The following is a 15,126-nucleotide window of genomic DNA, read 5'->3' on the forward strand; positions in this document are numbered from 1 at the left end:
GGTCTACAAGAACAAAAAAACGTCTCAAAACATTGTTCAAGTTATTAAAACACGTGAGAGACACGTTTCGTAAAAAAAAAAAAAATTAAATTAAGTTAAAAAAAAACCCACACAACAAAATATGCTGCATACACACTCACTTCCTGATATCGATCAGTAGTTTGATAAGGTCTTCTGTAGAAATCTTACTGCTGTCCTGGCGATACATGGGTGAGAACTTTCCTTCAGTATCCAAACTACCCTGGGCATCTTTAAATACCTGCCTGGAACAGCATCACATTATCACATAGTTTGATTGAATTGTGGAAGTTTTAAAGACATAAACAAACAGTGATCAATTAAGGAGGTATTTACAACCCCAATTCCAAAAAAGTTGCGATGCTGTATAAACTGTAAATGAAAAAAAAAAGAATGTGATAATTTGCAAATCATGGAAACCCTATATTTCATCGAAAATAATACAAAGACAACATATCAAATGTTGAAACAGAAATTTGTTTTTAGAAAAATATACGCTCATTCTGAATTTGATGTCAGCAACACATTTCAAAAAAGTTGGGACAGAAGCATGTTTACCACTGTGTTGCATCACCTCTACTTTTAACAACACTCTGTAAACATTTGGGAACTGAAGAGACCAATTGCTGTGGTTTTGAAAGAGAAATGTCCCATTCTTGCCTGAGATACAATTTCAGTTACTCAACAGCTCAGGTTCTCCTTTGTCATATTTTGCACTGTGTAATGCGCCAAATGTTTTAAATGGGAGGCAGGTCTGGACTGCAGGCAGGCCAGTTTAGCACCTGAACTCTTATTATGGAGCCATGCAGTTTTAATATGTGCAAAAAGCGGTTTGGCATTGTCTTGCTGAAAGAAGGAAGGCCTTCCCTGAAAAAGATTTTGTCTAGATGGCAGCATATTGCTCTGAAACGTGTATACATCATTCAGCATTAATGAGTCCTTCCCAGATGTACAAGCTACTCATGACTTGTGCACTAATGCACCCTCATACCATCACAGATGCTGGCTTTTGAACTCTGCACTGATAACAAGCCGGATGGTCCCTCTCCTCTTTAGCCTGGAGGACGTGGTGTCCATGATTTCGAAAAATAATTTCTACTTTTGATTCATCAGACCTCAGGACAATTTTCCACTTCACCTCAGTCCATTGTAAAAGAGCTCGGGCCCAGAGAAGGTGGCAGTGTTTCTGGATATTGTTTATATCGGGTTTTAACTTGCATTTGTGGATGCAGTAATGAACTGTTTTCACAGATGATGGTTTTCTGAAGTGTTCCTGAGCTCATAGTGATTTCCACTACAGACACATGTCTGCTTTTAATGCAGTGTCGCCTGAGGGCCTGAAGATCACAAGCATCCAATGTCAGTTTTCAGCCTTGTCTCTTGCATACAGAGATTTCTCCAGATTCTGAGTCTTTTAATGATAATATATAGATTTAGGCACTGCCTAAAAGTGGAGCGCCCATCTGTTTCTTTACCGTTATATTGACCTTTATTCAAAAAGTAGAATGAAGAAGAATGAGTCAGATTTTTTATTGAGAATTGCCAAAAAAATTAAAAATAAAAATTCAGGCATGATGTGCACATGTCGTGCATGGAGATTTACCCACCATGATTGGGTTACCTGTGATGGCAGGCACGCAAGTACGCGACACATGGCGACGTCGGGCGACAACAGCGACAAGTGACTCACTACTAACTGTCCCGACTACTACTCGACTTCACACTTCACTACTCACTTCACTAGTTCTTGGGTTTCCTGTGGTGGCAGGCACGCACGCACACACAGGACTGAAACCATCAGAAAACAACTCGACAGGTTTCTTTATGCATCCACACTCTATGCCTATGGGGCTCTGCTCGTGTGGGCCAAAGGCCCGTGCAGGAGCTCCACTATTATGTATCATAGATGATGTGATCCCCAAAGTCTTTGCGATTTTACATTGAGGAACATTATTCTTAAATTGTTGCACTGTTTGCCCATGCAGTCCTTCACAGAGCGGTGAACCCCTCCCTATCTTTACTTCTGAGAGACTCCGCCTCTCTGGGATGCTCTTTTTATGCCTAATCATGTTACTGGCCTGTTGCCAATTAACCAAATTAGGTTTTTTTAGCATTACAAAACTTTTTCAGTCTTTTGTTGCCCCTGTCCCAACTTTTCTGAAACATATTCCATCCGTCCATTATCCGTAACCACTTATCCTGTACAGGGTTGCAGGCAAGCTGGAGCCTATCCCAGCTGACTATGGGCGAGAGGCAGGGTACACCCTGGACAAGTCGCCAGGTTATCGCAAGGCTGACACATAGAGACAAACAACCATTCACACTCACATTCACACCTACGGTCAATTTAGAGCCACCAATTAGCCTAACCTGCATGTCTTTGGACTGTGGGGGAAACCCACACAGACACGGGGAGAACATGCAAGCTCCACACAGAAAGGCCCCCGTCGGCCACTGGGCTCGAACCCAGGACCTTCTTGCTGTGAGGCAACAGTGCTAACCACTACACCACTGTGCCGCCCCTGAAACATATTGCTGATGTGCAATTTCTCAGTTTCAGCATGTTGTCTTTGTACTATTGTCAATGAAATACAGGGTTTCCATGATTTGCAAATCTTCACATTCAGTTTTTATTTCTGTTTTACAGTGTGTCCCAACTTTTTTGGAATTGGGGTTGTATATTCATGTAAACAACCCCCCGCCCCCCCAAAAAAACAAACAAACAAAAAAAATAAAACATTACTCAAGAATCTGAGGAACAACATTTTTCTCCTTTGTTTCTTTACATGAGACATCAATCTTTGTTTGCTGCCTTAGTTTATTATTTTATTATAACATTAATAGCTGACTTACTTGGCAGCCCAGGCAAAGGGCATCCTATATTGCCCAAGCCGCTGGCACGTCTGCTTAGCTGTCTTCAGCACTTTCTGAGCCGTCTAGATCATGCACAAAAAGAAAAGCAAGAAAACCATAAAACTACATTGATATATACAGAAGCAAAGCCTCAAAGGTGACATATTATATTATTTTTCTACGAGTTGGCACAGTTCCCTGAGGTGTTAATGAAATGTCTGTGATATGCTTTGGTCAAAATGTCACAAGGATAAAGCACCACAGCACCTTCTCACCTTATCGAAACAGCCCTGTTCAAAACGGCTGATTTGAGTTCCTGTTCCTTTAAATGATAATGAGCCATTGCTCCCCCTCCCCCCTTCTTCCAATGGCCAATCAGGTAACACTTTTATTATGACTATTCATTCACAAAGGCAGTTCTCAAGCCGTGAGTGGAGACAGTCAGGTAAGGGAGTGGCATCATTCTAATGAGCTTCACTTGTGACATAAAAAAGGAAGTCAAATCTGAACGGCGTGTCGGAGCACGTTTTCTGAAATAGGCAGTGCAAAAGACACTGGCTGGATTGTCTTATTTCTGAGTTTGTGGGTTGGTAGGTTCCAGATACCCAAATGTATGTGGAGAAGCACTGCAAAAGTGAGTTTTTCATAGTATGTCCCCTTATTCTAATGAAATGCTTACTTTAGCATCACCACAAAGCATTTATCCCACCATTATCCCTTGTTGTTGTGTGTGCATCATTAGTGCTTATTTATTTCTTTGTTTATTCCAAGTGAGGCATTCGCACCTTGCTCATATCAGACGTCTTAATGTAGGGTTCAGCGCAGTGAGTGATCCCATTCTGCAGGACCTTCTCTACCCGAGCTACCAGGAAGACGTCTGCATGAGGGTTGGTCACAGAGAAGATGCCCTGTAGAACACAGACATTTATCATGTCATTATATGTAAAATCTACACATTTCATATCATCATAAGAAATGATGCTTTTTCCCTGTGGAGGAGTGAAATTAGCACTAGTAGTAGAACTTACACAATTACAGTGCGATACCTTTCATACCTCACTAGACACAGAAAAGAGGAAAGACTTTCACTAGCTTGTTTAGACTGTGAATAAAATCTGCAGTATATAGAAGTGTTATGCGGCACTCCAGTTATAGAAATCCACGATCTTTAATAGCAGTAGGTATTTTTTATTCTGAAGGAGGCTAGTATTTCTGCCTATTACTGATAGTGAGAATGTGACATCAAAATATATAAAATTGATGGCATTCTGGGCGGCACGGTGGTGTAGTGGTTAGCACTATCGCCTCACAGCAAGAAGGTTTGGGTTCGAGCCCCGTGGCCGGCGAGGGCCTTTCTGTGCGGAGTTTGCATGTTCTCCCCGTGTCCGCGTGGGTTTCCTCCGGGTGCTCCGGTTTCCCCCACAGTCCAAAGACATGCAGGTTAGGTTAACTGGCGACTCTAAATTGACCGTAGGTGTGAATGTGAGTGTGAATGGTTGTCTGTGTCTATGTGTCAGCCCTGTGATGACCTGGCGACTTGTCCAGGGTGTACCCCGCCTTTCGCCCGTAGTCAGCTGGGATAGACTCCAGCTTGCCTGCGACCCTGTAGAACAGGATAAAGCGGCTACAGATAATGACATGAGATGAGATGATGGCATTCTCACCATCAGTAATAGGAACAATGTGCAGTGTAAAATGTATTAATGCATATTATAGATGAGATTATTGATATATGTATATAAAAGGGGTGGCACGGTGGTGTAGTGGTTAGCACTGTCGCTTCACAGCAAGAAGGTCCTGGGTTCGAGCCCAGCGGCCGGCGAGGGCCTTTCTGTGTGGAGTTTGCATGTTCTCCCCGTGTCCGCGTGGGTTTCCTCCGGGTGCTCCGGTTTCCCCCACAGTCCAAAGACATGCAGGTTAGGTTAACTGGTGACTCTAAATTGACCGTAGGTGTGAATGGTTGTTTGTCTCTGTGTGTCAGCCCTGTGATAACCTGGCAATTGTCCAGGGTCAAGTCTCTGCCTCTCGCCCATAGTCAGCTGTTATAGGCTCCAGCTTGCCTGCGACCCTGCAGAACAGGATAAGTGGCCACAGATAATGGATGGATATATAATACCAGTAATCTCATCTATAATAATACATATTAATAATGCATCAGTGGAAAGTCATGCTAAATCTGGTAGGAAGTAGTGCATCTGATCAGAAACAGAGTGATGGCCAAAAGCAGAAACAAGGGAAATTTAAGAAGGAAGAGTTTATTGATAAAGACTGCACCTTTGATGAAGAGGCTACAGTCCAGTCTTATATACTAGATCACAAAAAAATGTCTAAAATGATGCAATGATATGAAAGTAATAGTTTTACACTGCTAGGACAAATATCGGGTGGCACAGTGGTGTAGTGGTTAGCGCTGTTGCCTCACAGCAAGAAGGTCCAGGTTCGAGCCCCATGGCTGGCGAGGGCCTTTCTGTGTGGAGTTTGCATGTTCTCCTCATGTCCGCGTGGGTTTCCTCCGGGTGCTTCAGTTTCCCCCACAGTCCAAAGACATGCAGGTTAGGTTAACTGGTGACTCTAAATTGACCGTAGGTGTGAATGTGAGTGTGAATGGTTGTTTGTGTCTATGTGTCAGCCCTGTGATGACCTGGCGACTTGTCCAGGGTGTACCCCGCCTTTCACCCGTAGTCAGCTGGGATAGGCTCCAGCTTGCCTGCGGCCCTGTAGAACAGGATAAAGCGGCTACAGATAATGAGATGAGATGAGGACAAATATCCCTGTAAATTTTTATCCAGGCTGTAGGCATTAGGGGTTTAAGAGTATGAAAGTATGCAGGTTTTGTGAATTCATACACGTGTCAGTGGACTCACTATACAGTGGTATGATATTCCTATCTGTAAGATACATCAAGAGTGGTCAAAATAAAATGGGGTTCATTTACAAGATTTTTTCCCTAATTTTACAGCCATTTTTTTTTTTGCAGAGTTTGCACAGACATTTTCTTCATCATCTGGTATTAGATTCTTCTCCCATCTCCGTCTCCTGCCATCAGAAAAAATCATTTCCAACAAGTGGAGCCCCTTTCATGTCCCAGATGTTATTCTCTGTTGTGCTGAGTTAGCCTGTGGCTTGTGTCAATTCCAGTAAGCCACGTCATAGTTCCCACCCTGGAAGTGAAACACAGGGCGGTCTAGGCACAGGCTATGATTTACTATGCAGCACTGGCGCTGTTGAAGAAATGGCTCTAATGGATCAGAGACAGTATTACTGAGTGTTAAGAATGCAAAATGCCCAGCAGGAATTCAAATACCTTTCTGATCAGTGACAAATTTCAGGAGTAAACAAGTGAAGGCTTCGGTCTTAACTGTATTTTCATTTACATACTTATTCAGTAATGCATAACTGAACGATTATAGTATAGTGTGTACACGAAAGTTACCACACATCCAGACCAAAAGGACCAATTTCATGAACAGTTCTAGTCAGATCATTTCATTTCATGCTTCTGCCCCACCCACTTAGCCACTTTACAAGAGCGATATATTATTTATCAAATCCACATACAAATCCATTTGCACAGTCATACTGCTGTTCAGGACTATTAACAGTGTCTACATTATCAAAGTACTACTCCAGTTACCAATAATGTTAACTAGAGTTTAGTGTTTAAGACAAGAAGCAGCCTTTATTTATCACGCGTGCACTCAAGCACAGACTTAAGCACACAGTGAAATTCCCCCTCTGCAGTTAACCCATGTGAAGCAGGGAACACACACAAGTGGGCAATAAGCACACACACATACCCAAAGCAGTGGACTGTTGCAAGTTAGCCTAACTGCATGTCTTTGGGGGAAACCAGAGCACCCGGAAGAAACCCACACAGACACAGGGAGAACATGCAAACTCCACACAGAAAGGCCCCCGTCAGCAACTGGGCTCAAACCCAGAACCTTCTTGCTGCGAGGCGACAGTACAATTTTTTTCCATATCTTACTTTTTATATTTGTGTAAATACTTAATTTATCTGGGGCGGCACGGTGGTGTAGTGGTTAGCGCTGTCGCCTCACAGCAAGAAGGTCCTGGGTTCGAGCCCTGGGGCCGGCGAGGGCCTTTCTGTGTGGAGTTTGCATGTTCTCCCTGTGTCCGCGTGGGTTTCCTCCGGGTGCTCCGGTTTCCCCCACAGTCCAAAGACATGCAGGTTAGGTTAACTGGTGACTCTAAATTGACCGTAGGTGTGAATGTGAGTGTGAATGGTTGTCTGTGTCTATGTGTCAGCCCTGTGATGACCTGGCGACTTGTCCAGGGTGTACCCCGCCTTTCGCCCGAAGTCAGCTGGGATAGGCTCCAGCTTGCCTGCGACCCTGTAGAACAGGATAAAGCGGCTAGAGATAATGAGATGAGACTTAATTTATCTAGAAGTTTTCTCTATTTTCTATTCTCTGTTTATCCTGTAATGATGCTGCTGGAATTTTAATTTCTCTGAGGGAACCCTCCCCTCCCAATGGGATCAATAAAGTTTTATCTAATCTAAACTAACCACTACACCACCATACTGCCATGGCAATACAAGTCATTGGGTAGTTTATTGTTCGTATTTATTGTACCTTTTGACTTTGTACTGTCTTATGAATGTAACCCCTTGACAGTAGTGAACTATATTTTGTTCTATCCATGTATGTAATGAGAAAAATGACAATGAATTATACTTCACATGACCTGGCTTGCCATTAAATGGAATCACTGATATAAATACATGGCACAAATACAGTACTAGTCAAAAGTGTGGACACAACTTCTTCGAATTCAATGTTTTTTCTTTATTTTTATGAATTAAAAGTCACTTCATGTCTTAAAGTAATGATGGATGTCGTTTCTCTTTACTTAGTTGAGTGCTTCTTGACATAATATGGATTACTACAGTTGTGGAATAGGGATATTTACTGTTATTATTTACTATTTGACCTCAAACACAATAAGAAGGCAAGAAATTGCGCTAATTAACTTTTGACAAGACATCTGTTAATTGAAAAGCATTCCAGGTGACTACCTCATGAGGCTGGTTAAGATAACGCCAGTAGTGTACAAAGTGTCATCAACGTAAACGCTGGCTACTGTGAAGAATCTAAAATACGAAACACATTTTGTTTACCACATAATTCCATATATGTTCCATATGCTATTTCATAGTTTTGATGTCTTCAGTATTGTAAAATAATCAAAATACAGAAAAACCTACAAATGAGTGGGTGTGTCCAAACTTTTGACTGGCCCTGTGCCCAAAATATCATTCACTACTCACTATGATAGCGGGCTATATAGTAAGAATTATTACACCCTATATTGTGGACTCATAGTATCCCACAATGCACCGTGAAAAGTAGTGTACAACCGATGGTCACTAACCAAGCAATATATACCATCATGCAATGTGGTCGTGCTGAAAGGAAAAAAAAAAGTTTCTTGGAGGGGGTGAATGGATGGAGAAAGAAACACATTACAAACATACATTCAAGTACAATTAAAAACAGCAAGAGAATAGAAAATAAGCTAAACTAGAATAAGACAGGGCGGCACGGTGGTGTAGTGGTTAGCACTGTCGCCTCACAGCAAGAAGGTCCTGGGTTCGAGCCCCGGGGCCGGCGAGGGCCTTTCTGTGTGGAGTTTGCATGTTCTCCCCGTGTCCGCGTGGGTTTCCTCCGGGTGCTCCGGTTTCCCCCACAGTCCAAAGACATGCAGGTTAGGTTAACTGGTGACTCTAAATTGACCGTAGGTGTGAATGTGAGTGTGAATGGTTGTCTGTGTCTATGTGTCAGCCCTGTGATGACCTGGCGACTTGTCCAGGGTGTACCCCCGCCTTTCGCCCGTAGTCAGCTGGGATAGGCTCCAGCTTGCCTGCGACCCTGTAGAAGGATAAAGCGGCTAGAAATAATGAGATGAGATGAGAATAAGACAGATAAAATACAAAAATAAAAAAGTTACAGTGCAGAGCGAAGAATTAATCAAAAGTCTCAAATTTGATTTCTTAAAACTTAAGGCAGCGGCAAAGAAGAAAGTATTCAGCCTTGATTTAAAAGAACAGAAAGATGCAACAGACACAAAGTACTTTGTATTTATAAATGTAGGAAACGCACTCAGTATAATATGGATTTATCACAAAAATACATGCATGTATTTATTATTTTGAAAACCCACCAGTTGACTGATGTGGCACATTTTAATTGTGTGACAGCAAAGACGTAAATAACAGCGCGGCGGAGTGGTGTCCGAAAGTGTTTTTTCATTTTACCAATGAGCTCACAATATATTGTCCTCTATATAGAATTCCCTAGATCGTGAGTATGGAGTAGTGAATGAGTGAGTGATTTCGGACACAACCTGGCACTATACTTATCAGCAAACTCCACCAAATTGGGAGATGAGGAAAGCCATTCCGGCTGTAACTATGGCTGTGCTATGTCGCAGCTATGTGCATTCTAAAGGTTGAGGTACCTGTATTGTAAGCCCAGAGAAACTTGCACTTCTGTTATGCATGCAATCCTTTCTGTAAGATCGAGCAAAGGACAGCTTCCTTTTCTAGGAGAGTGAACCGTGTTCCCAGTGTTTACAGTTCACTCGTAGATTATTTAGTTAATTTACTTCACCCACAGCATTACTGAATACTCTAATCTGATTGAAAGGTGTTGGTTAATTTTTTGCAACAATGCGGCTCTGATAGTAATGGTGAAATCGCTGCAAGGCAAATTTATATTAATGTGTTTAAATCACATACATTTTTGTTTCTACAGTAACAGTTAATTCACATGAACTTGTACTGTACAGCTGCCCATCCATCCATCCATCCATCCATCATCTGTAGCCACTTATCCTGTTCTACAGGGTCGCAGGCGAGCTGGAGCCTATCCCAGCTGACTATGGGCAAGACGCAGGGTACACCCTGGACAAGTCGCCAGGTCATCACACATAGAGATAAACAACCATTCACATTCACACCTACAGTCAATTTAGAGCCACCAGTTAACCTAACCTGTATGTCTGTGGACTGTGGAGGAAACCGGAGCACCCGGAGGAAACCCACGCGGACACGGGGAGAACATGCAAACTCCACACAGAAAGGCCCTCGCTGGCCGCTGGGCTTGAACCCAGGACCTTCTTGCTGTGAGGCGACAGTGCTAACCACTACACCGCCCTTGTACAGCTGCCGTTCCATGCAATTTCATGCAAGACTACTTGTAAGTGGCATTTCCCCACCCTGGCCAGCTGAGGTCATGCTCTCAAATTCTTGTGTGATCTCTGCCATTTCTCAATTCCAGGTCACTTCCTGGGTTAAGCAGATTATGGACATTCATTTATTGCAAAGTCTTGCTGATACTGACTATTGTGCAAGTTCCTATTTGCCTTGCTGTGTATTACACTCTTCTTTCTGTAAGGAGACAGCTATTAAGCATTTAGAGAAGGAACTTTAGGTGTCAGCGCTTTGTAATGGTCAGGTTTTCCACCACTGGAGAGTCTTCAGGACAGTGTTGTCAGGTTTTCAGGTAGTAACATCGCAAGCTGCATTTTTTTTGTCTTAACTTCAGTTGAGAAAATGGTGAGGTTGGGGCCAGGGAAGTTATTTATAGCTGCCAAAATCAACCCAATCTCAAAAAAAAAAAAAATCACATGCAGCTTACAGTATTTGCAGCACCTTCTATACAATGAAATATCAGTGTATTGTGTGTGTACATAACAGTGTATCAGACTGTGACTTGAATGCTCTGTATGCCACATTCTGCGCCAACATAACACAACCAAGCTCACCTACACTACTTCAACAACATCGACATGTAATAAGTCGATTTTTTTTTTCGTTTCCGTTTCCGGTTGAGAGTACGTCGTGCGCGTTCTGGCTGCCGCTTCTCACCAGAGTTTTTTTATTTTATTTTATTTCTTTTTCTATTTTTTTTCTCTGTGTGTTTGTGTAGTTTGATGTTTGTTTGAGTGTTTTGTCCGCCGGTTGTGGTGTAGCTCCGGACCTAGTTTTGGGCGTTGGTTCCCTCCAGGCCTTGGTTCGCCGTGGGTGATGCCTGTGCTCCCAGCTATGGACTGCAGTGAGCTTGTTGCAAATTTTACATCGTGGTTGTCCAGCACTCTGCATTTTAACGCTTGGCATGATGTTCCGAGCGATGTTGCTCGGTGGTGTCGCGGCGGCTGTGCAGGCGGTTTGGGACATACCAGCGCTCTGCGTGGCGGTGCTTCTGTGCTCGCTTTGTGGATCCATGGCGTGGTGTTCGAGCGATGTTGCTGACAGCGTCACAGCAGCGGTGCTGGAGATGTGGGACTTGTTTTCGTGCGCCTTTTGGTGGGACTGTGGCTGCTACACCATGGGAATTACATCCTGACCCCTACTTGGTGGACTTTTCACTTTTTATTTATTTATTTTTTATTATATTATTTATTTATTTATTTATTTATTTTCTTTCCTTGTCTATAATTGTAAAGTGTCCTTGGGTTTTTTGAAAGGCGCTATATAAATTTAACTTATTATTATTATTATTATTATTAAGTCATTTGCCCTCTTTTATAATTAACAATTATTCACCGATTATTCACTCACTCGGCCTGAGGCGAATAACTATTTTAGGTGATCGTTTAAAAAAATTTTATTAAAAAAATAATGTATTTCAAACTTCAAATGCAGCATGCAAATGTAATAACGGCGCAGCACAGACTTGTGCCACTTATCTACACCAACTCACAAAATACTTTACTTTGAAATAGATAAAATAAATCACAATTATACCTTACTTTTAAATAGTATTAGACCAAACTTCATAGCATCGTTAGTGCTTTTAGGAACAGCATTTTCTTTCTTAATTTTTACTTCTTCCTCACTTACAGTGACGAAGCGATTGGCCGCCATTTTGTGGAGTTGCTTGATGTGATTGAGAAATAGTCTGAATTTCTCAGCCAATCAGTGTGTTTCTATATTCACCTGCATATTTACACTAAGCCCTTTTATATCACCAAACTCATGCATAAAGTTTGTACTTTTCATGATACAGTATATATTATTAAACTTACTGGGCTCATGAATTAAGCCTAATTCTCATCTTCCTGTCACATTTTTTTTTTAAATTAAATCCTTTATTCATCACATGTACATTAGAATACAGTGAAATTCTTTCTCTGCATTTAACCCATCTGGGGATGTGAGCACACACACACCCAGAGCAGTGGCCAGCTGTGCTGCAGTGCCCAGGGAACAGTTGGAGGTTAGGTGCCTTGCTTAAAGGGCATATTCTGGACCAATTTCTTTTTTTTTTTATATGAAAGTACCGGTACGTCCCTTTACACACTCATTCAGAAGGGTAATTTTGTACAAGGCCATCTGTTTACAGCAGAAAAAAATAAAATAACAAAACGCCTCTGGAAAAATCCCACGGGAGTCTGGAGCCAGATTTGTGACGTCACCTGCGGAAGCGCCAGCAGGCTGCGCGAGCTTTGCGCAGTTTCAGTGCACAGCCTGTGTAGACCAAGCGCTCCCAATTCTCTCTCATTGTCCGGTCTTTTGGAAAATGATGGGTACTAATCCCATCAAGATTGGTGTTGCTACACCCTCCTACGATACATCTGTTAACCATTTTAATAATTATGGGATAACGTTGAAGAAATGTGCAGAAAACCACCAGGTCGTTTTCTCATAAACAAACCAGCGCTGACGTAGGATTCAGAAGGAGGCGTCCCGCAGACGACGTCACGAAAATCAGTGTTTGCCGGGAAATTCAAACGCAAAGTTTTTTCAGAGGCAGACCAATTCGCCTCAAATGGCTTGATTTCAACTGAATTTTTCTGGTATTGCGCAAGGTAAAAAAATTGCACAAAATGCAAAATGTGACAGATATTTGACCAAAGTTTAATATAAAATAGGAGAATTACATTGATCTTGCTCCTGAATTTACCCGTGATATGCCCTTTAAGGTCCAGGGAATCAAACCAGTGACCTTTTGGTCCCAAAGCTGCTTCTCTAACCTTTAGGCCATGGCTTCCCCATATGGTAACACGGTACAGTAATGCAGGTATTTTCAAAACACACAAAGTATTTTTTACAGCCTTATTTACAGCCTAAAATTGTCTGCAATGTCATTTACAAATTGCTATGGTATAAGAGGGAAAAAAAATTTGAGATGTGCTATTATGGGGAAATAATCAACTTTGGACCATTTTACAATTAAATTGTAAAATCTCATCTCATTATCATTATCTGTAGCCGCTTTATCCTGTTCTACAGGGTCGTAGGCAAGCTGGAGCCTATCCCAGCTGACTACGGGCGAGAGGCGGGGTACACCCTGGACAAGTCGCCAGGTCATCACAGGGCTGACACATAGACACAGACAACCATTCACACTCACATTCACACCTACGGTCAATTTAGATTCACCAGTTAACCGAACCTGCATGTCTTTGGACTGTGGGGGAAACCAGAGCACCCGGAGGAAACCCACGTGGACACGGGGAGAACATGCAAACTCCGCACAGAAAGGCCCTCGCCGGCCACGGGGCTCGAACCCAGGACCTTCTTGCTGTGAGGCGACAGCGCTAACCACTACACCACCGTGCCGCCCATTGTAAAATCTCTTGTAAAAAAAAAAATACTCTATCCTACTGAAAGCCATTCACACATGCTTAAAATCTAAAAAGTTCACCTCCTACCTGAGTTGGAAAGTGTAGAAGATACTCCGAGACCCTCTGAATAACAGGTAAGCCATTGAGACTGACTGCATCTGCCACTTCTCTTCCTTCCGTCTCACTGGGTGTGTGAGGGGCCTCAGACAGCATCTCTCTCACACATGCTGGGTTCAGATCCACGTGGAAATCTTCTGAGATCTTGCAACCTTTGGCTATGTCAAATAAGGCTAAACTGATGAAGAATGGCTCCAACTGGAATAAGAAGAAGGAAAATTAATATAAATGAAGGAAACAATGACGTGCAAAATGATTAACTTGATAAACCAAGCACAGTTTAAGAACCTAATTTGACAAAACTCTATGTATGAGTGTGTCAGATCTGCGAGGGAGGCGGATGCAAGTGCAGAAGTGTTTATTATAATACAGTCCAATCTATACACAGAGTGCACGAAACAGACACAAAAGCAAACAGTCCAAATCGGCAGGCAAGGTCATGATCGAGAAAACAGGCAAGGGGTAGATCGAGACACAAACAGTATGTCGTAGGCAAAATGAGGACGAGAGCTAGAATCAGGAACAGGAGTCGAGAAACCAGGAAAACCACAAACATGGGAAACAAGGCTCAGTAATGCGCACTGAACGTGGCGTATACTTCGCATCGTCCTTGTATCAGCGCAGCCCTTAAATAGCCCAACACTTAGTTCATTAATTGAGAACAGGTGCGCCTTGTTCATGGCACGCGTGCTGGAGCTCACTCGGCGTGCGTGCAGCCCGAGGCGCACCTTTTGGTGCATGCGCCACAGCGCACAGGACTAACAGAGTGGGCCTGTTCTAATAAGACAGACAACGTGGTACACTTTATTGGAAGGATGCCTACATTGGGGCTTCATAACTCATTCATAAAGGTTGCATAGCAATACTTGAGGAGTCATGTAATACATTTATGAGGCGACTTCAAAAAGTTCTCGGCCTCAACCGGAAACAAGGGGTGTAGCTCCCATTTTGGAGCATAATTGTGTACTATAAAGCCTTATATCATAGTCCACAAAAACTCAAATGAAAGAAGCAATCAAGGAAAAAGGAGAGGAAAGCTTTGAGCTGGTGTGATGTTGCTCCAGGACAAGACACCCATCCAAACAGCACAGGTGGCAGGGGCAGAAGCAACCAAATGTGGCTTTGAACTGTTGCCCCATGCACCTTACTCACCCGACCTGGCACCGTCTGACTTCTATCTGTTTCTCAAACTGAAATCCCACTTGCCTGGTCACCATTTTCAGAGTGATGCATGTATGTGGAGGCTCAAGCTGTGACTTTCTTCCGCAAAGGGATAGAGAACCTTGAACGTCGGTGAACCAAGTGCATTGAGGTGAAAGGAGACTATGTTGAAAAATAACACAAGAGCAATCTTTCTCCTGTGGCGTTTTCTGGGTAAGGCCGAGAACGTTTTGAAGTACCCTCGTAGTCTTACATGAAAAAGAAGAGTGAACTGTTCTAGACTGCTGGACGTTGAATATTCACTTATTATTACCAAGTTGCGAGTTAGTAGCTTTTCTTTACTAAGGCCACAACTATGGTGGTCCATTTGCCTTGAAAACT

At 42.7% G+C, this 15,126-nt stretch overlaps 1 protein-coding gene across 2 annotated transcripts in view; it reads right to left on the reverse strand.

Moving 5' to 3' along the window:
* The window catches only part of dock11 (dedicator of cytokinesis 11), a 219,956-nt gene that overhangs the window by 158,690 nt on the left and 46,140 nt on the right, over window positions 1-15,126 (reverse strand). For both annotated transcript variants that reach the window (XM_060934270.1, XM_060934261.1), the window contains exons 12-16: window positions 13,555-13,782; window positions 3,657-3,779; window positions 2,872-2,954; window positions 141-263; window positions 1-3 (exon numbers count right to left, since the gene is read on the reverse strand). The exon at window positions 1-3 is cut by the window's left edge and continues 74 nt beyond it. In XM_060934270.1, the coding sequence (XP_060790253.1) occupies window positions 1-3; window positions 141-263; window positions 2,872-2,954; window positions 3,657-3,779; window positions 13,555-13,782 (560 nt within the window). The remainder of the gene's footprint in view (window positions 4-140; window positions 264-2,871; window positions 2,955-3,656; window positions 3,780-13,554; window positions 13,783-15,126) is intronic.

Source organism: Neoarius graeffei, chromosome 1 (assembly GCF_027579695.1).
Source record: "Neoarius graeffei isolate fNeoGra1 chromosome 1, fNeoGra1.pri, whole genome shotgun sequence".
Taxonomy (NCBI): domain Eukaryota; kingdom Metazoa; phylum Chordata; class Actinopteri; order Siluriformes; family Ariidae; genus Neoarius; species Neoarius graeffei.